The sequence below is a fragment of the Antedon bifida genome, chromosome 1 (assembly GCF_963402885.1).
Source record: "Antedon bifida chromosome 1, ecAntBifi1.1, whole genome shotgun sequence".
Taxonomy (NCBI): domain Eukaryota; kingdom Metazoa; phylum Echinodermata; class Crinoidea; order Comatulida; family Antedonidae; genus Antedon; species Antedon bifida.
Window position 1 is genome coordinate 3042366 of NC_136226.1, and position 24751 is coordinate 3067116.

The following is a 24751-nucleotide window of genomic DNA, read 5'->3' on the forward strand; positions in this document are numbered from 1 at the left end:
AACAGAGAAAAACACAAACACACATGTTTGGATTTTCCTTAGATATTTTCTTTCAAAAATCATACCAAATTTATCATGTATTCAAATGAAAAGGGTGATGCAATTTCTTCAAAGCCCAGAGTTACTCTCCGTCAAAAGAAACTGGCCCGGAAAAAGGTATAAGCATAGTGTATGAGTATTTAATTTTCAGTTATAGAAATAAAATAGGCCAGGCCCAGGCTTACTATTAATTACTGTGGGTTTACTGTATGCCTATATACCACCATCTCAGGCCAGGAGGCAGGGAGGGCCAGTAGGCCCTGGCTAACTACAACTAGTTAGAAGGTCTAAACTTGGGTAGTTAAGCAGAGATCTGTACTAATACTATGGGTACTACACTGTACTTGTAGGAGTAGGTTAGACAGAACACAAACCAGGCAATTAAAAAAAAACACTTTGTAAAATCAATTATATATAGTAAACCTTAACAACATTTTTATATTGTTTGTTATTTTATATAAGACAAGTTAAGTTATTATTATATATTCATTTATATGGCTTCCAGAGTATACCTATTTACATGTTATGATTAAAGGGAAATGCTGATTAAATGTTTGTAGTTTGTGGCATTAATATAAAGAATTTATTATATCTTATAATAATAAATGATTTTCTAAAAATACAAAATTGTATAATACTATAAAATACATATTTTGTTCACTCTTGCAGGCATTTGGTTTGTTTGAGGCATCCAAGAAGTTAAAATCGTGTCTTGATGGGAGACAATGGCTTTGTTGTGGACAGAATTTTGTTATACCAACATCAATGCATACTCATGTATCGAAAGAGCACAGTGCAGAGATAAACAATCAAGTTGAACTTTTACTGCAAAGTCCAGATTTACTCACAAGAAGGCTGCACGGTACAGATGAAGCTATCGGCACACGCTATACTGTGCCGTGCATGTAGATTAAAGTAGGCACATATAGACGACATGGTTGACCTCATATAGATGAGGTCAATCATAAGTCTTCAAGGTTGACTAGTGTCTTATCGAGAACTAGCCTAGACACATGCAGTGACAGATTCGGGATTTTTAAATAGTGGAGGCCAAGGGCCTAGAAATTGTGAAATTAAGTTCTTAACCTAATTTCCTATCTTTTGCATTGTAATTTTCAAGAATTAAGGGGCCCGATACTGCTTGAAACCCCACCCTTTCCCCCTTCTTAGTTTCCACTATATTATAATTTTTCTACATATTTGTTTTCCTAACAGTTTCAAATATAGAAGCTGCTCAGCCATCAGAAATTACAACAGCCAAATATGACAACAACCATACATTTCCATGGTTACCGAGTGAAGCCGATGTAAATCTAAAGATGGCGTCGGCTGAGGAAAGAGGTTGCCAGGTTCTTCTATTCTACGACTACTGCAATTTGGATAATCCTGACGATATATGTCTGTGGCAAAAACAACTATGTCAAAGGTTACAGCTAAATGGAAAGGTGAACTATAGCAATGCATTGTGGTTTATCATCATTTTTTTCAATTATACATTCAACAGCCATGGTCAATTACAGGATGTCCTAAATAGTAAAATTTTTCATATAGTATACAGTAAAAAAAATGTATGTATGTACCACCATTCAATCGTTATCATTCTTGTCTATACAGGAGGCGTTCAATTGTTAAATTGTTGTTTTTGCAGATCCGTGTTGCTAATGAAGGTATTAATGGAACCGTTGGAGGTAGAATAACTGCAACAGAATTGTACATAGATGCTGTGATTTTACATCCAGCTTTTTCAAACATTAGGAAAGAAGATTTTAAAGTAAAATATTTTTTTTTCTATAAAGAAAAGTATCTTTTACCCATGAAATGTATATATCCCAATGACCTCTATCCCTTAAGACAACTATGCTACTAGAAAATTACCCCTTTAAAGTCTGGTTCCCACTAGAGACGCAACATAAGGACGTAGAGCAACGTAAGTGATTGATTGATTGATTTTATTTGATATTCGTACATAAAAGTTAAAATATACAATGTATAAAAAGAATACCTGGATAACCCATTAAGTCGACAAAAAAGTAAACTTATTTCCAATGGGGTCCAATCCGTAATGACTGAAAAGTGAGTGGTTGGGCCTAGTACAATTATCGTTAAGTATGACTCAGTAAAAATGAAAAAACAAGAAAATACATACAAGACAAGAAAACATCAAAAAAACAATATTAAAAATAGCTTAATTAAACTGAAATACCAACCACAAGCGATGGATTATTTGGCCGCTTTTCATTGGTCAACTCGCTTGCATTGCATCTACATCCTTGTGTTGTGTCTCTAATGGGAACCAAGCTTCAAGGCAGCAATCCCCCCTAAATAACTACACACAAAGACAACTACTCTCTGCAAAACATTTATTGGAGTGAAAACACATTAAAAATATGATTAAATATAAAAATTCTAATAGAATTATGCTAAGCTAAGTTCATATAATTGATGCTGTTTTTGGGCATGAGAAAGCTTACGACCAAGTTATTATTTTTTTCCAGGTAAGTAAAGGAACTGGAGATGATTTTACGCAAGGACTGTCCGTTAAAGTTTGTAATGAAATTGTACAAATGGGTATTTCACCATCGTGCCTCAGTCATGTAGATGCAGGTAATTATGAAGTTAAACAATGAAATATTTTTTTAAATATAAATCACAATCTTGGGATACAATTCACTTTACTAATAAATATTAAATGATAATTGTTTTACTTTTAAAAGGAAATCACATAACTCCGTCTGAGTTTCATGAGGAATTGGAAAGAAGCAAAGAAAATGACAATAGAATATTTATAGATTGCAGAAACTATTATGAAAGTAAAGTTGTAAGTATTTTCTAAAATCACTAGATTTGAACCCTTAACCTTGATATTAATTGATAATTAATACCGTTTTTTTTCTCCAAGGGTAAATTTGAAGGCGCTGTAACACCAGATATACGTAAATTTAGTTACTGGCCTGAGTACGTTGATCAGAATCTATCTTTATTTGAAGACAAGAAGGTGATAATGTACTGTACTGGTGGCATACGCTGTGAAAGAGGATCTGCATACCTAAAATCAAAGGTAATATGTAGTTGGAATGGTGTTTTAGTTTAGCACTTCTTTTATTTATCTCATCTAGGACATTTAATGTCTTTTATGGTGAAGTTATTCCTATATGCTTTGGGCTAAATGCTTTATTTATGCTTCTAAGTATATATATATGTACGGCATTATTTGTCTAATAATAATAATAATAATTTCCTGGATTTATAATGTGCCTAATGTTACAAAACCTCTAAGCGCTTTACATACAAACAGGGAGAAAAATAGAATATAAACCAAAATGAAATATATTGAGATACGCCCTCGTCGCTAACTGAATTGAACCCAGGTCAGCACCAGTTGTGTCTAGTATCAAAAGTAATTTCTGTGATGCACCATCATATGTGTGTCACATGTGCCACTTGTATTATGGAAGGTTATGTTGTGGTAGATATGTGTTGCTGTATCAAAGAATTTGTTTATGTACATATGTGAAGAACCTCTGACTACACAGTGTAACTGCAACTGAATGTGTCAAGTACTGTATGGCCAACCATACTATACCAACCAAATAAAGAATCTTAATAATTACAACCATTTGTTACAGGGTGTTTGTAAAGATGTTGTACAGTTACAAGGTGGAATACACCGATACATAGAGCAGTACCCAAATGGGTATTTTAAAGGAAAACTGTTTGTGTTTGATGATCGATATACAATTTCAACTAATGATAGCATTGTAGCAGGTAAGTTGTCAATTACTAGTTAATCAATCAATCAGGTAATCAATAAATCAGTCAACCAATCAATATGTAAATCGATTGTTTAATTTATTAGTATATACAGGTAGTATCTATTTGATATTATATTGACCAGGCCAATGGTGCTGCCATAATACAACCAACTTATTTCCATTGGTTCGCAGGTGACATGGTCCTTAGTTTTGATGATAGTCTTACATAAGGACCATTATAAACCTAGTATACTGTAGTCCATTTTACATTTGAACACCAGTTTATGACTTGAACAAACATAATACATCTTAATGGATCATAAGGGAGTTTTTGGTTTATTGACTCCCCACTATAAGTTGAAATTTTCCCCCGATTGTTTTTGATATAAAACAACATCCTGATAGCTAAATTTATCAATTTCGTTGATTAACTAAAAGCAAAAATACCCATTGTTTACTATGATGATATAAAGAATTAGAGCGCCTTCTATGGTCTTGCGATGCTTTTATAAAGTCGCCCAATATTGTCTTTTTCTGAATTGAGACCTCTGGCTGTACTAGTTCACACACCCACACAAATGTATGAATATGCCTCTGTGAATTGCTTATAATAATAAATATATCTATTATTATTGTATACTTTATAATCGTTAATTATTATTATTTTCATAGAATGTTCATACTGCAGTAAACCATTCGACACGTATCAGCCATGTAGCTCCAAACACTGCCACCAACTTGTTCTGTCATGTGACCAGTGTCGTGTACGCGGTAAGACGGCATGCTGTGAGATGTGTCAGGAGAAAGCTACAAGGAGACAAGAGGGAACCAAAGTAGTGGAAGAATGTTCTTGTACAAAGAAACGAAGGAGGATACCGACGGATAAAAATGAATGATAAAATGGCAAAGACTCCGAAAGAAAACATTCTAAAAATGGAAATAATTATGATATGTATGATCAATTTTAAAGTGATTTCAGAGGTGTAAAGCTTGGTCTACACTATCAAACTTTATGTGACAACAAATGTGTGATTAGCCCATATATGTACATGATGATGTCATATCACTACAATATTTGGGCATATCACTACCATATTTGGGCACATCACACTTTTTTTGCCTAAGTAGTTTGATAGTGTAGACAGAGTTTAACAGTGAACATTTTTACTTATGATTAGCTCTAACTACTGATCGATAAGAATTGAGTAGGAAAAATAGTTTTAGTATGCAAAAGTATATCAGTTAAAAAAAGTCCATCCAAAAGTCCTAAAAAATTAAGCCCATGAGCTTCTTTTCGAGGTTTTACGATATGCTTTTTTAAACCCACAATCCCACTCAGCCACCTACCACTATCTTCAAACAGAAATGGCAGCCATCTTTTTGCAATTTCCATCATACAACGATCTCATTCGTTATCATCTACTCCTTAAGGCCAATTTACACAAACGGTAACAATAAGCGGAAAACTGCGTAGCTTGTCCCACGTAGAATCTGTATCTATCCTGAGTGGAAACCGCCCATACACTCAGCTTGTTATGTGTAAATAATCATAAGGAATAACATAGATTCTATATTGTTATTACCGTTACTGCTCGTCTGTGTAAATTCGCCTTTAAGCTTCGATCATGTTATCGCTAGGTAACGTTGTATAGCTTTTTTAGTTTTTTTTTGCAAAACACCATGTATGCAAATATAACACATTGCGTGCCTGGATAACTACGTCATTGTTGTCATAGAATTTATTGATTGCGAGTTTATGCTCTAATAAAACATATAAGTCAATACTTGAAGAATATTAATATTGTGCAATTTATATTGATAAATACACGTTCTTCACAATGAATAACTTAACTGAAGTAAATATATTGTAAAAAATCAATGGATTTTGAATAATTTCTTCGAGTTATTGATTTTATTGATCGTTTGTGCATTTATCCAAAGACATTAAGACTTCTTGATTAAATTTAAGGTATTTTGTTTATGTGAAACAAACAGATGGTCTGAATATCAAGTATCGGTGAATTGACAAAATTATAAAAATCAATATTTAAATAATATAATAAGTAAGACTATTTGAATACGTGTTTCATTAGTCTTATTTCATTTCTGCCTTGCTATTGTGTTGGACCATGAAGCAATATATATATTTACTCCATGGTTGGAGGTACACTCAATCTACATCTACACATTTAGTTCGGTAAGTCTTTTTATTTTATATCTCAAATCAAATTTCCTTCTTTAAAAAAATAAGGTATATATATACTATTCTTCCTTTTCGTAAAATGTAAGAAGCAAAATATTCAGAATATACCAGAATTATTAATACATGCTGTACATTTGAAGATGTATTTTCCCCGTTGTTGAATATTGCGTAATAGTATATTATATTTATATATTTACTTTAACCAAAAATGTTACCCCCAAAACCTATTGAAACTTAAATTTAGTCAAATTTGCGGTTGGCTAATGGGGTTTTGGATGAATTATTTTGTCTTTTTATATAAATTGAAAACGGGTTTTTTTATCGTGTTTTTGTGATTAAATTTATTAAAACTACAAAATGACCTATTCAAAGTTTGATTTTGTTAATCTTATACTTTTAAGTAAATATTGATAAAAAACTTTTAAGTTCAAATCAAAAATAGAAACATTTAATTCATCCAGTTACATTTTTCTGATCTCAAATCTGAATTGGATCTTTTTATATTATAATTTAATGTATTATTTTGTATTGTATTATTTTTGTGTTTGATAACTGAATATTTTCCAAATAAACAAATTCAATCAAACTTGTTACTCAAACGTTTACCTTACTAATTTTAAACGAATGCCGACGATATAGAATAAATTTCATTTACAGTATACCATTTTCTTTGATGAACAAAAAGTGCGTAAGTACGTACCACGTCCAGTACCAATGTGGCCACCAATACAAGATGGTTTACTGGAAATTGGTTTGGAAGAAGTTGTATGAACAAAGAAATATTGGATGTGCGTCTACATACCAATGTGGTTACCCAGGAGATGTTTGTGTGGTTTGGAAATTGCTGACTATCGTTTTACGTAAGGAAGAAACACTATTATTAGTTCTGTAACTTTAAACAATAATAATTAACAATCATTGATCATTGTTTAATTGTAATGCTTACTATTTATTTATGGTTTAAATATTACTTTATTGCACGAGCCATTCATTAATTTAATTAAATAAATTATATTATTATATTTAAGTACCTATTAAGAAGGGAAGTTGGAATGTTTATGAAGAAAGTTGACGTGACACGCGTGTACGACATGTAAAAAGCGTTTCGACGCTGAATGTGAAACGCAGGTTTGTCTGAAGATGCTCACGTGAGTATACAAATAAGGTTTGTATATCAAAATGGGGGTTGACCGAACTGTCTTGTATCGTCCTGTATCGTACTGTCCTTGTATCGTTTTTTATTTTGTAATAATTTTAGAAAAAGGTATTTGTTAGCATTATTGATTAATAAAACACAGGAGAACCAACGACAACAGCACCTCCGACAACTGAACTTCTAACGACTGAAATTCTGACGACTGAAATTCTGACGACTGAAATTCTGACGACTGAAGTTCTGACGACTGAATTACCAACAACCGAAGAACCGACAACCGCTAGTGCAACAACCATAGGTAAGCATACACTCATATTTATTGAAAAGTAATTGCATTAGTACAATATAAACACAATTTGGAGAAAATAAACTTAAGACCGTATAATGTGTGTGTAATTTTCCTGTAAAATGACATGGCCAAGAAGATGAATCTACGAATGTTATAAAGAAAATCTATATGTATATAATATATTCATCAATGAGAATTTAAATAAACGTGAGAAGAACTCACACAAGACAAAAAAAAGAAAATCTATAATTATTGTAACAAACAGAAGGATCCATAACAGAGAAAATGGAATAAAATATTTTAAAAACGACTGATGATAATAATGTTGCCATCCTCAGCCTAATAAATGATTGTATAGAAAAGAAAGCACATGGAAACTGAATCTAGCACTTTAATAATGTTTTATTCAAACGTTTTTTATTTACAGAAGTAATAACAGAGATAGAAACAACAGAACCGAGAACTACAGCAGAAGCGACGACAGCTAAACCCACGACAACTGAACAAAGTACGTATGAATAGCCATGGTAGTTCCTTTTACTTCCTCCGTGGTATGGAAGTGGATATCTATTTTATCTACTAAATACTCAATATCATTTTAATAACTTATAGCTTGACATTTTGACTGAATGTGCACACATACAATTTTCTAAAATTGGCAAAAATTACACAAGTTTGACTTGATGCGGCTGTTGTCGGACATAAATCACAATATTTTTTAGGCCTATTGTATATTTCTAACAACTCAGCCACTACATCCATCCATTGTTGCTTCTCTTTTTTTATTTATTTTATTTATTCGGTATAAAAAAAAATCACAACAATCCCAGCGGGGAAACCTGTGATTTACAAATATAAAACAAAGAAGAACACAATAAAAAAGCAAGTAAACAATCTTAATTACATATGAACAGGAGCATATAAAAAAACGAAATAAGAAGATTATAAAAATATACTAAATTATTATTATTATTTTTATTATTTATTTATATTATATAAAATTCAAATAAGCCTATACTTTTACTTGTCTACATCTTTGGAGTACAGGAAAAACTACATAGTAAACAATAGAAAAATATTACAAATATAAAAATATGAAAAAGTTTATACAAGCATATACTATTTATTATCAAAATTTAAAAATATTAGTCTGATCGATCTAATCTGATCGTAATCAACATTATCGATGTATTATGTCGTCATTATTGATGTTTATGTCTTTGCCTTACTTTATAAGTAATCAATTCCGAAAATCAATTTACAGTCACGACGACCGTGCAAACAACAACAGAGGAACCGACAACAGAGGCGATCACAACGATTGAAATAACAACGCAAGAAGGTAAAAATAACAACACATAATCGATAATCCTTTAATCAATATCGATTTATTCCATCGCTATGGCATCTACATTAAAGGTGTTGAATAATTATATAACTGTATTGTATTCTTACATTGTATTATAACTTATATTTATATTATTTAATTGGTCAGATGTTGATGGCGAACTCTAATTACGTAGTATTACAGAGTAGCGCAAAAATCTCACCAAATTAACTTATTCATTTATCATACCGTTGGTGCAATATCCACTGCTTCTTAAAGCTTGGTTCCCACCAGGACGCAACGCAAGGACGCGAGAGCGCAACGCAACCGAATTGACCAATGATAATTCGGATAATCCATCGCTTGTGATTGGTCAAGTTACTTAGGTCGTGCTTACGTCCTTCCGTTGCGTTGTTTAGGCTCGAATCTAACTCAGCCATCAGCGCGGACTTTAGGTGATCTAGATGTATGAACGCAAGGCTAGTGATCTGGAGGTCGTGGGTTCGAGTCCCACTCGAGAATTCTAAATGCATTTACAATTACGTCAGAATTAGGCAAACATTAACATCTTATCAATTAAATGAACTCTTTGATCCCTGACGCAAAATAACTTTGAAGTAGTTTTTTTAAATTATCATCATATATTATTTTATTTTTTTTTTCAGCTGAAATTCTGTACACTGAATACTTCTGTCCATTTAGCGCCGCCGCAGACGTTCCTGTAAATAGTAATACGACTAGTAATAATGTCACCAGTATAACATGCATCTTGGAGCCGTACGCTGAAAGTACGTTACATCTGACTGATGGCCTATCTCTATCCGACGACGGCATCGTAGACGGCGCGATCCGGATGGAAGGAGATGCCGGTGACGGCACTGGAAGCTACTTAAGTCTTCCTTTTAACGGACAGTGTACGCTTGATCCGGCCATGTGTGAGTCCGGCCTGGCCATCGGGTTGTTTGTCAAAGTGACCGATGAAGATTTACAGCAAACTGGTCCAAAATACATATTAAGTTCAGGTAATGAAGACCACAGGAAAATGTTCACACTCCGATCCGGATTCCGGTCCGGAATCCGGTTTCAGAGTGTTTTGCTTTTATCACTGGCTAACAATTTTTTTGTTGCAAATGCTTTATTTTATTATAAACAATAAACATTTTAAACCCGAAGCTATATTATAATAAACTTTAAGTTTAGTTTTCAATGCAATGGAAATGTTACTTTTTCAGGTTACGGCAATGCGACAGGGTTCAACATATACCGTGAGTCGAACACTCTCGTCTTTCAAGTTCGTGACGGGACTCACCTGTGGACATCAGTTGTTAATGATACACTGGACAGTAGCGGATACTTTCACGCAGCGTTTGTGTGGAGCGAGGAAGAGGGTCTTACGGTTAGTATGGCCGTCGATCTAATGAGCATCCTTTGTCCGCCTCAGTCTCTAGAATAATTTTTTTTTCTTTTTTATAGGCTAGGCTTAAAGACCAACTCAGATAGCATCGTACGACAAGGTCCGACGAAACGTCTTGACTCGTCGGTGCTCTCTGAGTTGAATCCAGACGAGACTAAGTCGTCTTGAGATAACGTAGTTATGTCGTCGGAAGAACTTTTTTTCCCCCGACGAGACGACACTTCGTACGACGCTGTCTGAGTTGGCCTTATTATAATCATGGATTAAGGAATAGATCGAATCGATTGACACATAATTCTTTGAATGTTCGATTATCTTTAAAAATTATAATACCGTATTAATATTATAGTGTTTTGAATTATACATATTTTTATTTTTATATCTTTTTTATATAATTTCCTTTGTTTTTTAAAGGCTTTGATTGACGGCGAAGACGTTGACCAGATGATGACAAAGGTTCCTTATTTCGTTCTCCCAAATTTAGGAAACATCACTTTGGGTGCCAGAATTGTAGATGGCGAGTTCACAGACTTCGCTTCCGGTACCTACGATGAATTGCAAATTATGCAGCTATTCTTACCTGATGAACATAGAAAACTGACCATAATGAATGGAATAGGTATGGGACGCCGCATTGGTAAACGTTTTTTGCATAATATTCAAATAGTGGTCACTAACAAAATACAGTATATTTTATGTATATACACATTTTGTTTATTATTAGATGGCGATGACTGTCGTTATGTCACGTGTGACAATGGTGTATGTAGAGACGCTGGTATAAGAAACTTTACATGTGTGTGCGATATTGGCTACATCGGAACTCTATGCAGTGAAAGTAAATATATTTATTTTTCAAATACTTTCGATAGCACAAACTTACGAGGCTCACTTTACTATGATAAAAAAAAAAATTCATGATACAGATTGAAACAAGTACTATGCTATTGTTTTAATTGGTTATTCATTGCAAAACTTTTGACCAATCAACAAACTTTCCTATGACGTAATTTTGTTGTTGAATGCAATGAAGTGTGACAAACAAATTAAGAGCGGCGCGCGGCGGCCGGAGAGGAACACAGCCTGGCGGGTCTAGGCCTACGTCGTCTGCATTTTGAATACAATATCAAATAAATACGCCGAGTAGCCTAAGTTCAGATGGTGGAGTACTAACAAAAACCTAGCCTAAATAATTGCCTTTCGGCGAGGACTAATCAACCCACCCGCTCTCTCTACTATCTAGGCCTAGGCTAGGCTAGAGTAGGCCTGTCTGTAGGCATCCTCTACTCTATCGAGCCAGGTGGCTAGAGAGAGAGCACCCATGACCATCCATGTGGTCGGTTTTCTAGGCTTCTTGCTAACTAGCTAGAGGGCATAGCGTAATAGTAGAGAACACATAGTTAGGCCAGGCCCAGCCTAGCAAGTCCTATATAGGCTACAGTAGGTACTATCTTTAATTCAAAATATTCAATTAAAATATTATTAATAGGCCTATATGAGAATGAATTTTAAAAATATAATGTTTGTATTCAACAGATGAAGATGATTGTGCTAATAGTCTATGCTTGAATGGTGCTACTTGCCACGATAGTATTGGCACTTATCGTTGTGAATGTGAATTTGGCTATGATGGAGATTTCTGTGAAATTGGTGAGTATAATATCAATATCATAAAATAAAAAAATATCTGGGATGATTGGTAGTGTCTGTTTTTGACAGATCTAGCCTATAGCCAAAGAAAATTCTATTGCAACAACTCACTGAAGAAAAAAAGAAATTACTTTTATTAGTATTATTTTAATTTTTGTCTCTAGATTTGACGCCAACGTTCAATTACAGTTATGTTGCTATAGTGTCACCAGAAGATCTTTTGGGTAAGTTTTGATCAAATGTATAATAGTACTGCTTTGTTTTTTCTTTGGGTCAAAATATACAAAAACTGTACACCGTACTGTACATCGGCTGGCAGGCATATGAATGGGGCCTGAAGCTTCTAAATCTATTGTTTGATGTTGTTCCACACAAGTGTTGAGTTCTGGAATAATAAAATAGAAAGTACTGTTGACTCTCCAAATAAACTGGAAACTCTCCCAAATTCTTTTTTACCATTAAAACATATTGTAATACCGGAAGTAATGGAAAACCCAAAGGGTATGTGGTATTCAACAAGTCTGACTGTACTTTTGTATTTTACAATTAGTGCTATTATAATTTCTACTAAAATCTATTGTTAATTTCACAAATTCTTATTAAAATCTTGAGTTATCTTTATCTTCAATGTAAGCCGAAATAATAAATACAAGGCCCTCTGTTGCTCTATCCAAGTATTTTTCTCAGTTAATAATAATTAAAAATTTGTTTATATTTCCAATGTCCACAGATCCATATGATGAGTTATTAAGAAATCCATTCTATGAGCTTGCACAGCGCTTTGAATCTCTGGCAGATGGCGGTAATGAGTTTACAGAGTTTGACGCTGTTGGCAGAGGAGAGGAAGGCGTGCATGGCAGAATGACGGCAGCTGGTTCTTGGATGAACGCAGTTCCTGGAGGAGGAGAAATGTCCTTAGTAGGTGGAGATTGTCTCAGTCGGCCGGACTTGTGTCAGAACGGTTTTGCAGCATCGTTCTGGATGAAGATTTTCAGTTCCATAGATTTGGACACACCAGGCATTATACTACACGGTGGCGCTAACAAAGGATATGGTGCGTTTACAACGCTGGAGCTCACAGACAATTATGCCTTGATATTAACAGGTATTATAATTATAAATTATTATTAAATTTATTTACAATACTACCAGTATTTTTCGCAACTTCCTATAGCAAAAGATAAGTGTTCGAAGAGCGTGTTTGTTTGATTGGCAGCAGAAAGGCTAACAGATTGGATTTGTTTTTTATATTGCTGGTGATACAAATCCTTGTGTTTCATTTATTAATGCATCGGTATAAAAAAAATAAAACTGAAATATTGTGTAAAGTAGTAATGATTATATTGATATGTTATTGATAGTAAACCAGTAATTTTAACTTACAACTGATGAAGTCTAGCTGACAGCTAGATGAAACTGTCTTGAAACGTAAGTTAAAATGACTGGGTTACTATTATCAATGAACTACATATCAATATACTAATCGACAAAGTGTTTTCACTAGTAATAATTATGTCTTTATTATTTTAGTTGGTTATGCTGGTGGTGGCACTGTGTCTGGCACTTCTCGCTCCAATGTGATCGAGGCAGGACATTGGATTAATGTAGGCCTAACATATTCTACACATTATGGTGTCGCTATTTTCATCAATGGACACCAACTCAGCTTACAAACTAGGCAGAGTGGCTCACCCGGCACCAGCAACTCAGATAGGATAACATTTGGTACGGTGTATACAGAAAACACGGCCTTTCCTATAGCTGTTTCTGATTTCGTCGTGTGGAACCGTTATCTTTTTCCTTTTGAACAGCACCGATTTCTTGGAGTATCTGGTAGGTACAACATTTTATTTTTAAAATTAATATTTTGTATCATGAAAATATCCAAAATAAAAAATTAACCAATGAATCTTTCTTTTTTCAGCTACTGAAGGATCCTATTTAAGAAATGCAGCATATTATTGGACCAGTGACGGCTACATTGCGCGCGATTTTGCATCGTTATCCGAATACGCAACAAACTTGGCAAACACTTCTGAAATAACGTTACCAGGAGGAGAAGAAATTCTAACATCTAGAGGTCGAGATGGGAAAGGCGAGGCTTCCCATGTTAATGGGACTGACAACCTTTGGTTTTTGCTAGGTAGGTCATTTTATTGGCCTAGCGTGAAATAAAATGCTTTAAAGATGTGTGAAAGTAACACATTTTGTTCACATTTTTTGCTCTGGAAAAGTCTTGAAAAAGTTACGAAAATTATTTATGTATGAACTCTGTAAAATCATTGCAAATCTTCAAAAAGTCTTTCAAATTTTATTTTTGTTTATAGGTGACTTACCCGGAACATGTATTAGCGATCCATTTCTATGCCAAGATGGCGTTACTCTCGCACTCTGGGCGAGAATTTACCCAGTGCACGATGATGTACCTCACTTCATCATGAGTACAGGAGAGCAATCAACGAGGGGGATGTCGTTTTACATGCGTCAAGGTGTTCTTGGTGCTAATTTGATTGATGGTGATAGGAAGTGGATAACAGAGATTGAATTTACACCTGATCCAGGTAATATTTGACTTATCTTCTTCTTTGTGCATATACTATCATATTAATTAAATCCTGGCATCAAACCATCCCACCAACCACACCAAGAGATTTTTTGAAAATTTTGGTTTAAAATTTGTAGGGAATTTCACAACATTGAGGCAGCCACAAAAACCTCTCTGACTCTATGTAGATGTCCTAGTCTTTAGAGTCCAAAGCTGGCATTTTCTGTATTATGCTGTGCCTTGTATGCAAAGATCAGCACTGTGTATTTTACTGAAAAACAGGTAACCACAGTGGTGGGTAGTGGGGGAGATGTTGTAAAATTTACCCGTTCTAGTTACTAGTTTTTGCAGAATCTTTATTTGGTTCTTTGGAAGACCATTGGAAAAAACTACATAAATTTTTACTTTCAGATGATTGGATCCACCTCGCAATATCTTGGAGGAAGAACACAGGAATGATCTTATACAAAGATGGTTATATTGTCTCATATGATGACATCGGTATTCGTAAGATCCGAGAAGCTGATCTTGATACAAAAATTATCCTTGGGCGTAGAAATGATTTCCTAGATGCATACAGTTCAATGGAATTTGAGGAACTCGTATTCTGGGAGAGATTTGTGGAAACGTGGGACGCTAGAGAAGTGTTTGGTCTTTCAGGTAAAGTATACATACTGATACTAATACCGACACCATTGTTGAGTTTAAATAGAATTTTAATGCAATAAAAAATGTGAAAAATTGTATAATTTTCAGGGTTAAGTTTTAGAAATGTATGGAAATTGATATTAGTGTTTTCAAGGCCTTTAAGGTCCTGGAAAACAACTTCGGTTTTGGACAAATTTAGGAAATATTTAATATTCATTTTCAGAATTTGAACAATACGATGATGCGCTTTATCAATGGACATCTAAAGAGTTAATAACAAGTAAACTAGATATATTAATGACAAAATCGCTAGGCCAAGAAGAGTACATTGGGCCAACAGCAAGTGTTAGGGTAACAGAGAACCCCATGGCTGTAGATCTCACTCAGTCAAATTCTGCTTTGAACTTGGGTAAGTAAGAGTTCAATTTGCCTTGAAATTAACTACAAGATGCATGTTAATATGTTTTTGATAGAATGGTAGAATGACACTTTGACTCAACAGCTGTGTAGTTGAACAAATTGGTGCTTCCACAAGCAAAACAAATCTTTCTTTTTGAATTCCAATCATTTGCTAATTGAATAGATTTTATTAGCTTATGACTTGGTTTCCAATACTTTGACTCAATCTGTTTTGAGTAAAGTCAGGGAGTTGAGTAAACACTGACAAGAATCTGATTTTGAGTCTGACCTTACAAGTGTACCCATTATGTTTTAGGTTCATTCCAGTCTGACTGTTTCACAACACCTATGGATTGCAGTGAGGGTCTGAGTATCTCAATGTGGGTTAAACTGTTACATGGCTCTTCTAATGACCCAGTGGGTTATCTCTTAAGGTAAGCTTCAATTAGTTCCCACTGCCAATCAGATCAGTGTTCCCAGCATCCAATCTAAACCATTCACCAAGACAATTTGACCTTTGACTTGTAAAACCTGACTTTGACCCAGACAACCTGACCCTCCCTTAAGCTCTGTCTATACTATCAAACTTGTTTGACAAAGAAATGATGTACTTACCCATATGGTAGTGATATGCTCAAATATGTTAGTGATATGACATCATCATGTCCATACAGTATATGGGCACATCACATTTTTTTGTCACATAAAATTTGATCCTGGAATTCAAAGACAATCATACATTACGATTCTTTTTAATTCTAGTGCTGGAAGAGGAGATGGTAGTGGCGTAGCAATATACAAAGAAGGACATGATCTGATATTTGTCATTGAAAATGCAACTAATGTATGGGCAACGAAAATTAATGTTCAGGTAATTGGTTATTTATTTCAATACTATTTTATTTAACTAACTGACAGACTGTAAGCCTAAATGTATACAAGGAAGTGTAGATTTTATTAGGCATAAAAAAAGCATATACTGTAAAGCCCAAAATTTTTGCGGCCCTAAATTTTTGCGATTTTACATTTTTATCCAGACTGGATGGGCTTAATTAACAGAGTGATTACTGTATTCAAATAATATGCATGAATTTATCTGTAATAATTTTGTATTATTTCATCTTGAATTCCTGTTTTAGGTGATACCAAATAATGAATTTTCCAACATAGCATTAACATGGTCTGCTAGTGCAGGTATAACAATTTACATAGATGGTAAGGCACCAGTCAAAGCTAATGTCACTAGTGTTCATAGACCAGTAGGAAGTGTTGCTAATGATCACATGACCATCGGACGACCAAATGACGCCGATTCAGACTATGGAAGTTTTATAATACTTAATCTTGTTGTTTGGGATAAATACTTCTTTCCTCGTAAAGCACACAAAGTTACAACTTTGACAGGTAAGACCAAAAAAATGCAATAATAATTAACCTTTGCTTTTTGTCTGGTCTCCCGATAGCTGTTCCCACTTGGACCCAGCACAATGATGTATGTGCAACGCAAGTGAATTGACCAATTACAATTGACTGTTATGATGGTCTATCACGTCGTGATTGGTCAAATTACAGGCGGTGGGCTGACATCCTTGTGTTGTATTTAAGTGAAAACTTGATCATGTATAATTACCCCAAAACTTGCTAAATAATAGCATGAACACAAGAGCAAACAAAATGTAGTTACTGCAGTAACTGCAGAAGACTATTTTTGTCATGGTCCTTAAGCGAGTTGTAATATATAATACCATAATCCTATTTTTTTGTTATATACTAGATGAACAGATTGAATGCATACATAGCAATAAAATGTGCTGGCCATTCGAGTCGTTACTTAGCCTCAAGTATCCTTACACTTTGAGTTCCAGTGGAGCAAAATACAAATTTGACAGACGATATAATGGGAGATCTGTATACACCGATGGACGAACGGGCGCGATCTCTCTCGGTAACTTCCGAAATGCTTGTCCTAAGCGCTTATCAGCTTGTGAGAACGGGTTTGTTTTAAGCATCTGGTTACGTTTGGAAGATAACGATCGAAATATTGGAACACTTGTGAGTCTTGGAGCAGAGGTAGACGGTAAGGAGTCTCATGTTCTCTTTCACTGATGTAATGTTTCTTTATTATTTATTTCTCCCTGCTCTTCTTCCTTTGGCTTGTCCTTTGTAGATATTGACTAATTATAAAGTCCATAGTCTTTGGCTATAGCCTAGCAAAAGTGGTGTAACGGCTATGAGCGGCCTGGGAGCCCCTGAGCAGTGTCCAGAGGAAAAAACAGACATTAAAATATGTTGAAAATGGCAAAAAATGCCAGATCCACTCATTGTATATGCGACCAGAATGTACTTCTTCAGTTTTGTTATCCTGAATATAAACAAATGAAACGAGAAACTTTCAAATCATAGGCTTTTTCATTATAACTTCTAAAATCATGGTTCTCTTTTACATTATAACTTCTAAAATCATGGTTCTCTTTAAATTGTTAGATGAACAAGGAATTTCTCTGATCAAGGATGAGTTTGGTCTCTTAGCAACAGTGGCTGATGGCAGTCACTTGTGGGTCAGCAGAATCTACAATGGCAATTTTACATATGGTCCATGGATGTTCCTTGGATGGACTTGGTCACCTAACGCAGGCATAGACTTGTTTATTGATGGAATTGATCTGACACATACCATTGTTAGTAAAAACTCATTTATATACAAAAATAAGTACCACTTATTGCTTTTTTTTTTTTTTTTTGCACGATAGTGTCAACAATTGTGATGTTATCGTCATGAAATTTTGGGCGTACTATATGTGCTTACAGACAATGCCTTCAAAATTTTTTTTTAGAAAAATCGATATATTGGTGACGTCATAAAAAGCTTGAGATATCTTTGTCATGACTATGGACTAAAATATTAAATAACACACCCTCTGTTGCTCTGCATTTTACCAAGTATTTCTTAGCGCTTTATGTTTATAAGGATTTTTACATTTTGTTTCTTATTCAGGATAACAAAACTGAGGAAATTCGTTCTAGTCGCACGTACAATGAGTTTTTCCTTGGAAGAGGTTCCCTACTAGAAGGACTATATATAGAAGCATATTTTGATGATGTTGTGCTTGAGTTCCCTGTTCTGTCTGAAGATTTACCAGACGCTGAAGATTTAACAGGAATAGATGGTTTGTATAAAAGTTATTTTATTTTCAACTAGATAATCAATTAAAGTAGTAAAATGAATTTCCATAAAGCTTGGTTCCCACTTGGACAACACAAGTGAGTTGACCAATCACAAGTGAAAGTTTGGATGATCCATCATGTCTGATTGGTCAAATTACTTGTGGCGAGCTTACATCTTTGCATTGTGTCCTAGTGGGAACCAAGGTTTAGGCAAATTTATTCATGCAAAATGAATGCGCTGGTTCATGCATATGGCATATCTGATTAGTCAATTTGATACAGCCATAATTGGTGGCCTAATAGCTTGCTTTTTGAGTGTGATTGTGGAATAACTGACTCTCTAGGCCTAGTTGTATTATACATTTAAGGTATTTACAGATCTTTTAACTAAAAATATGTTTTATCTTTCCAGCTGTGACAGCATATGCATCTGCGGATGAATATTATAATCTTGTAACCAGTGATGAGGTCGAATTAGTTGATAGCAGTGTTGTCTCGGATCGCAATAATGATAGGAGTAGCGCCGTAAATACTGGTATAACTAATACGTCTCATAGTCTTGGTTTCATTGATATTGGTAAGTTTGTTTATATAGTAGTTTTTTTACTGAAATAACATGATTTTATTTTTTTTTACAATGTAATTGAATTTATGAACAGTGTGTATAATTACCTAGAAATTTGTATAATGGGTTAAAAAGATGATTGTGATTCGATTTAATATTGGTAAAAAGATTAACATTTTGGCACACATGGCGTTTCATACTCATTACTTTACTGAAATCTCAACTACTGGAATATTAAAAATATAGAAAAGACAAAAGCTAGAGAATTCAAATCTTTTATTATACTATGCTTAGAATCAAATCTTTTTTTTTTAAATGTTCATAGGCGATTATTCTAGGACGTGTGTGAGTGACCCATCAAGATGTACGCCATCTGGAGTTACATTGTCCGTTTGGGTCAAGATAAATTCTCTTGAGCATCTTGAGAACAATATCACAAATCCGTCTGCTGTGGGATATATTCTCAGGTATGGCACGGCAAAGTAGCTGTTATTATTGTTAATTATCATCTTCATCATAATCTGCAATCTTTCTAGTTACTGTATAATGTTTGTATGATGCTATTAAGCTCTGTCTACACTATCAAACTTTATGTGGCCAAATATGGACAAGATGATGTCATATCACTACCATATTTGGGCACATCACACTTTTTTTGTCAAACTAGTTTGAGCTTTAGTGTATTCTGAAGAGTCCAATTCTAGATTGACATTTCCTCTGACATGGTGGTATATAGATTTTTCAGTATATGTACTGAGCTGATATGATGGAGTGCCATGACAGCTCTCCTCTCATGAATTTATTTTAATTGTATCTCAAAATTCTTGACTCCATCTCAGATTTTAGACCTCCATTGTTGTCTGTTTATGGCACTAGTTTCGCAAAGAAGTACAATTTAAATCCATTTTGCTTTATGGTTGAAAGTGCTTTTTATCCTTGCTTTTTCTCTCTTCTCTTTCTTTTTTTTTACATACAGTTCATTTTTACACAGTTATAGTAAATATACATAAAATAATATAATAAAACATATTTTTCCCAGTTCTGGTGCTCAGGCTCCGAATGGACGTGGTTTTGCAGTAGCATATGATGGTATAAATTTTACAGTCACAATGCAACACTCGAGGCATATGATTGAGTTCAGCACAGGCTTTGAGGACCCTGAGGGTTGGTTCAACCTTGCGGTGTCGTACAGTGAGACGCAGGGCTTACGTTTGTACATTGATGGCGTCCTTACTGGTAAGAAACACATTCGACTTACTGACCATTTTTATCGACTTGTAACATGTCATAGCTAAACATCTTTAGTAAGTAAGTAAGTAATATTTATTGCTTTCCAAATACAGTACAAATTTATAAAACAGTATGTAAATGAAAAAAAAAGAGAAACATTAAATATAAAAATACAAGACTAAACAAGAAAAAAAGCATGGAAAGCAGGGGATGGCCCTTTAAGCCCAGAGGCTTGTTTCCAAAGGGGTCCCCAACATGAAAAACAAAATTACAGTAATATAAAAAAATAGTTTAAAAAAAAAATTGTTATGTGTGCCACCACTGTATTACATTCCTATAGTGACCATTAGTGTTTTTAAAAAAACTTTTCATTTAATTTTTTTAGGCCTAATAATAATAATAATAATAATAATAGTGTTAATTAATGTACAGTAGAACCTCTATTAAGGGGACACCTTTAGGATCCAACAAATTTTCCCTTTAATAAGTGTCTTCTGATTAGTGGTTGGCCTTGGTGATAAAACATATTTCCCATCATTTGTTTCATGGAAATGTGTCCCCTGCAGATGTGTAAACAGAGTGGGGAGGGGTGGGGGTTAGGGTATATTGCATTTTGTTATTCCAATTCACATTTATTCAGCAATATAAATATTTACATTACAGGGATTTTACAGAGACAAGTAATTGTCTGTAGTCGTAAAACCCTTTAGAAAAAAACAAATATTATCACACAAAAAAAAACATAAAAAATCAAATATTTTATTTATAAATGAAAGATCAAAAAAATATTATCTTTATTTACCTAATTTGAGGACAAAGCTTTTAGGCTTACTAATAATAATATTGTTATTGATATTTCATTAATATTATCTTTATTTTTTACAGGTTCATCAACAGAAACAATAGAAACACCAACAGTAAGTGATTTCGCTACTCATTTACATCTTGGCAAAAGAAATGATATGAATGCTGATTATCTGGGAGCATCATTTGACGACTTTGCTACATTCTACACGACTTTTGAAGAAGACGATCCCTCACTTGCAGACACTCTGACAGGGAATGAAGCAGAAACTGGTGTTGGTATGTACATAATTTTATTTATTTTTTATTAAACCTTATTTATAATGTGCTGAATCTGCAAATATGGGATTATTTAGACAGTATCATAGATAACATCTAGTATACAGCATCACATGTGACTCACATGTGTCTTGAAACTATTTTAAGATTAAGCTTAATACTGTACAGCATCACATATAACATTAGAGAGCTTCAAATTTGCGATGACCAATGACCAAATGAGGACAGGTCAATCAAACCTGTGTCGAAGTGAGGAGCGAGGACACGTGTTCCAATATTCTCGCATGTGCATAATGAACTAACATGACATAGTTTGGTCATTGTCAGTTGTTGCACAAAGCTTTCTATTGGTCCTAGGATACAGTCTTACACTTTTGGACACTATTCAAAAATAAAAAATAGCCCAAGCTACATTGTCACTTGTTTACCTTTGCCTTGATAACTAATAATACATCTTGCACATCCAATTTTTGAACTACAATGATTTGTATTAATTTTCCAGTTGTAACCACGAATCATCCAGAACTAGATGCGTTGGCGCCATTTTCTGGAAAACCAGATTGTAAAGTCTTACACGATGCTGACTGTGCACGAAGCATTAACGAACTAAATGATGTGGTTAGTAATAATATAATAATATTATAATAATATTTACAAGAGGCTGTGGGGACACTTCAGGAGCCAACAACGTGTCCCTTTAATAGGACTGTCCTCTGAATAGAAGTTTATAAAACTCTGTCTACACTTTATGTGACAATAAAAATGTGATGTGCCCATATATGGACATGATGATGGCATATCACTACCATATTTGGGCACATCTTACTTTGTTTAGATAGAGCTTTAGTGTAAAAAAATATCATATTTCCCTTTGTTTGTTTCACAAAAAAAAAGTGTCCCTACAGTGACCCTTGAATAGGAGGGGTCAATTAATTATGATTAGGATAATGAAGATAATTGAGGTTATGATGAGAATGGTAATTAATTATTTACTATTTCAAGATAAATCAAATATTTACAAGCAATAATCTAAAATCTCAAATCTTTTTTTTTTCAGTTAAGTGATGAAGCGGTTATAAACGGAACTGTTTATACCAGCGTTCGTAACCGACTTCGCTATCTTGTTGAACCTAGAAATGATGTACCCCAAGACGACCTTGCATACTGTGTGGACGTGTTTGAAGCAATAGTTTATGCCCCAGTAGATTATAAACTTAATGAAACAGAAGCCATGTCTGAATTATCAGTAAGTTTCATTTTCAGTTTTATTTCACACAACATATTACACTATATATACATTTGAATAATAATACATTTGATTGTGTGTGGAGATTACAAGTAACTCTAATAAGGAAAAGGTGAGCCCAGTATTTCTGTAGGGAATGACCTGTTAGGAGCTCATTGTACTAAGCCTGTGCATTATATGATAGGGTGACCACACTGCTGAATTTTTTCACACCAGGTACTGATTTAGAGCAGAATGCAGGCACGGATTTAGGCCCCCACTAATGTTTAACAGACATGTCTCTTTTATCTCTTTTAAAAAAATAAAATACTGATTGCACATTGAACAAAATCAAAACAAAACACCATCTCTGTGGAGAACGATCAAACAATCGATGGTTCCCACACACAGAACACTCATCTCTAACATACAACAAAAAATGTTACGTCACCGTGTTTACCGGCTAGAAAGCTCAATTTTTAAAAATCAAACTTTATGTGACAAATCACTATCATATTTGGGCACATCACACTTTTTTTGTCAAACTAGTTTGATAGTGTATAGACAGAACTTTAGTAATATTTGTTTATCTGTAATTCACGTTTATTTTTAGGATTTGATTCAAATAACAAGCAATATGATGCAACCAAACCGATCTGAAAACTGGAAAACAGTCAATGAGGTAAAACACTTTGGTTTCTCTTTCAGAAAAATAATTTATACTTAATACTTTATAAATATATATATATTTTTTTTAATTGTTAGGTTTGGTTATTTTCATAATTAATTATTTGTTTTTTTATCAAAAACGTATGAAAACATACTCTCATAATTCAGCTAGTAATCAGCGCAAAGTTGTGCCTTGACCTTACCAGGTACCCATTTGTACACTTTGGTGGAGAGAGGCAAACATAAGTATCTAAGAATACAAGCAATGCAGCGAGCATTAGATTCGAACCCACTATCTTAGGATCAGTAGTCCAAGTTCTAACACACTGTGCCACACGCCCTTGTATTGCATACTGTACTGTAGGATCCATGAAACCATATGAGTATTGTTTATTCATTATTTTAGGTTAGCATGGGTACACCATCACTAGTTAAAGCACTTGAAGATTATGGAATTCAAGTTTCTCGAAGATTAAGGACAAAGTCTGGTCATGAGAAACTTGTATTAAGTGCTGAAAACATAGGTGAGAACATGGAATCTTTATGAACGTTTATCAATTTTTTGTTAAGTCCCAATTTTGAAAAATAAAATACCTGTAGGAGATTGAACCGTTTTCACATGTACACTATGATTATGAATTTATTCTATCATTCAGTTGTAGAAAAATGCACTTTTTTTTTATTCGACTCCTCACTAAGATAGTACATTAGTGAATGATGGGACCAACAGGTGGTAATACCTCTAAAACGGTTTTAAAGCAAAATATAGTCAAATTTACTGCCAGCCAATGGGTTTTTGGTTGAATTTACCCTTTTTATAAGTGAACACTTTTTTTAAAAACATTATTACAAATACAAAATGGCCTATTCAAAATCTGATTTATTAATCTTCATTGTTCATGTTTTTGGGGAACAATACATTTTTAAAGTATTCAACAAATATTTATTTTTGCCACAGGTATGCAGGTGGATTCGCTTGAAAACAGCAACCAGAACGATAAGTACTCATTACCCGATTACTCACTGTCCAACTGGAATGAAACTAAACTTTATTGGAATGACCCAATTGAGAAATTTACCCTACCGAAACACTTCTTTCAGTTCACTGAGCCTGGTGAGTTACAACTAATTTCCATCTTTTTGAACTTTGACATATACACCAATTTCACATTAATTAACCACCATCTGAACTCATGGTTAAATCAATGAATATGAATTTATTATTGAAAATGACATCATTAAAAGTATGACATCATTAAAAGTATGACATCATTAAAGTATGACATCATTAAAAGTATGACATCATTAAAAGTATGACATCATTAAAAGTTTGATATATGATGAGCAATATGTAATCTTATAGCTTGTCTCACTTTTATTAAAAAGTGACAT

At 34.0% G+C, this 24751-nt stretch overlaps 2 protein-coding genes across 3 annotated transcripts in view; both read left to right on the forward strand.

Moving 5' to 3' along the window:
- Positions 1-19792, forward strand: LOC144837237 (thiosulfate sulfurtransferase/rhodanese-like domain-containing protein 2). Of its 2 annotated transcripts, XR_013611456.1 has the most exons (10): positions 1-156; positions 709-901; positions 1255-1484; positions 1688-1810; positions 2535-2643; positions 2754-2857; positions 2939-3097; positions 3666-3804; positions 4464-4848; positions 19765-19792. XR_013611456.1 is itself a non-coding variant. In XM_078692274.1 (9 exons), the coding sequence occupies exons 1-9, from the start codon at positions 76-78 to the stop codon at positions 4685-4687; spliced, it is 1362 nt and encodes a 453-aa protein (XP_078548400.1). In that variant the 5' UTR covers positions 1-75; the 3' UTR covers positions 4688-6260. The 2 variants fall into 2 exon arrangements, 1 of the variants encoding a protein (XP_078548400.1); XM_078692274.1 differs by lacking the exon at positions 19765-19792 and having other exon boundaries at positions 4464-6260.
- LOC144837229 (uncharacterized) overlaps positions 7288-24751 on the forward strand; it is a 24035-nt gene continuing 6571 nt past the window's right edge. Inside the window, exons 1-30 of the mRNA XM_078692261.1 lie at positions 7288-7448; positions 7867-7947; positions 8704-8781; positions 9432-9788; positions 9999-10162; positions 10595-10799; positions 10905-11018; positions 11717-11830; positions 11995-12054; positions 12561-12935; positions 13361-13663; positions 13755-13973; positions 14158-14391; positions 14787-15035; positions 15247-15432; positions 15739-15856; positions 16185-16293; positions 16562-16826; positions 17197-17499; positions 17907-18100; positions 18418-18589; positions 19000-19164; positions 19478-19619; positions 20192-20388; positions 21268-21465; positions 21968-22083; positions 22523-22711; positions 23304-23372; positions 23766-23883; positions 24318-24473. Coding sequence (XP_078548387.1) covers positions 9620-9788; positions 9999-10162; positions 10595-10799; positions 10905-11018; positions 11717-11830; positions 11995-12054; positions 12561-12935; positions 13361-13663; positions 13755-13973; positions 14158-14391; positions 14787-15035; positions 15247-15432; positions 15739-15856; positions 16185-16293; positions 16562-16826; positions 17197-17499; positions 17907-18100; positions 18418-18589; positions 19000-19164; positions 19478-19619; positions 20192-20388; positions 21268-21465; positions 21968-22083; positions 22523-22711; positions 23304-23372; positions 23766-23883; positions 24318-24473 — 4903 coding nt within the window. The 5' untranslated portion in view covers positions 7288-7448; positions 7867-7947; positions 8704-8781; positions 9432-9619. The remainder of the gene's footprint in view (positions 7449-7866; positions 7948-8703; positions 8782-9431; positions 9789-9998; positions 10163-10594; positions 10800-10904; positions 11019-11716; positions 11831-11994; positions 12055-12560; positions 12936-13360; positions 13664-13754; positions 13974-14157; positions 14392-14786; positions 15036-15246; positions 15433-15738; positions 15857-16184; positions 16294-16561; positions 16827-17196; positions 17500-17906; positions 18101-18417; positions 18590-18999; positions 19165-19477; positions 19620-20191; positions 20389-21267; positions 21466-21967; positions 22084-22522; positions 22712-23303; positions 23373-23765; positions 23884-24317; positions 24474-24751) is intronic.

Coding starts and splice junctions, on each gene's coding strand:
- LOC144837237 (XM_078692274.1), top strand. CDS start 76: ATGTATTCAAATGAAAAGGGTGATGCAATTTCTTCAAAGCCCAGAGTT. Junction 1,485..1,687: donor GGTTACAGCTAAATGGAAAG/GTGAACTATAGC, acceptor TTGTTTTTGCAG/ATCCGTGTTGCTAATGAAGG. Junction 3,098..3,665: donor CTGCATACCTAAAATCAAAG/GTAATATGTAGT, acceptor CATTTGTTACAG/GGTGTTTGTAAAGATGTTGT.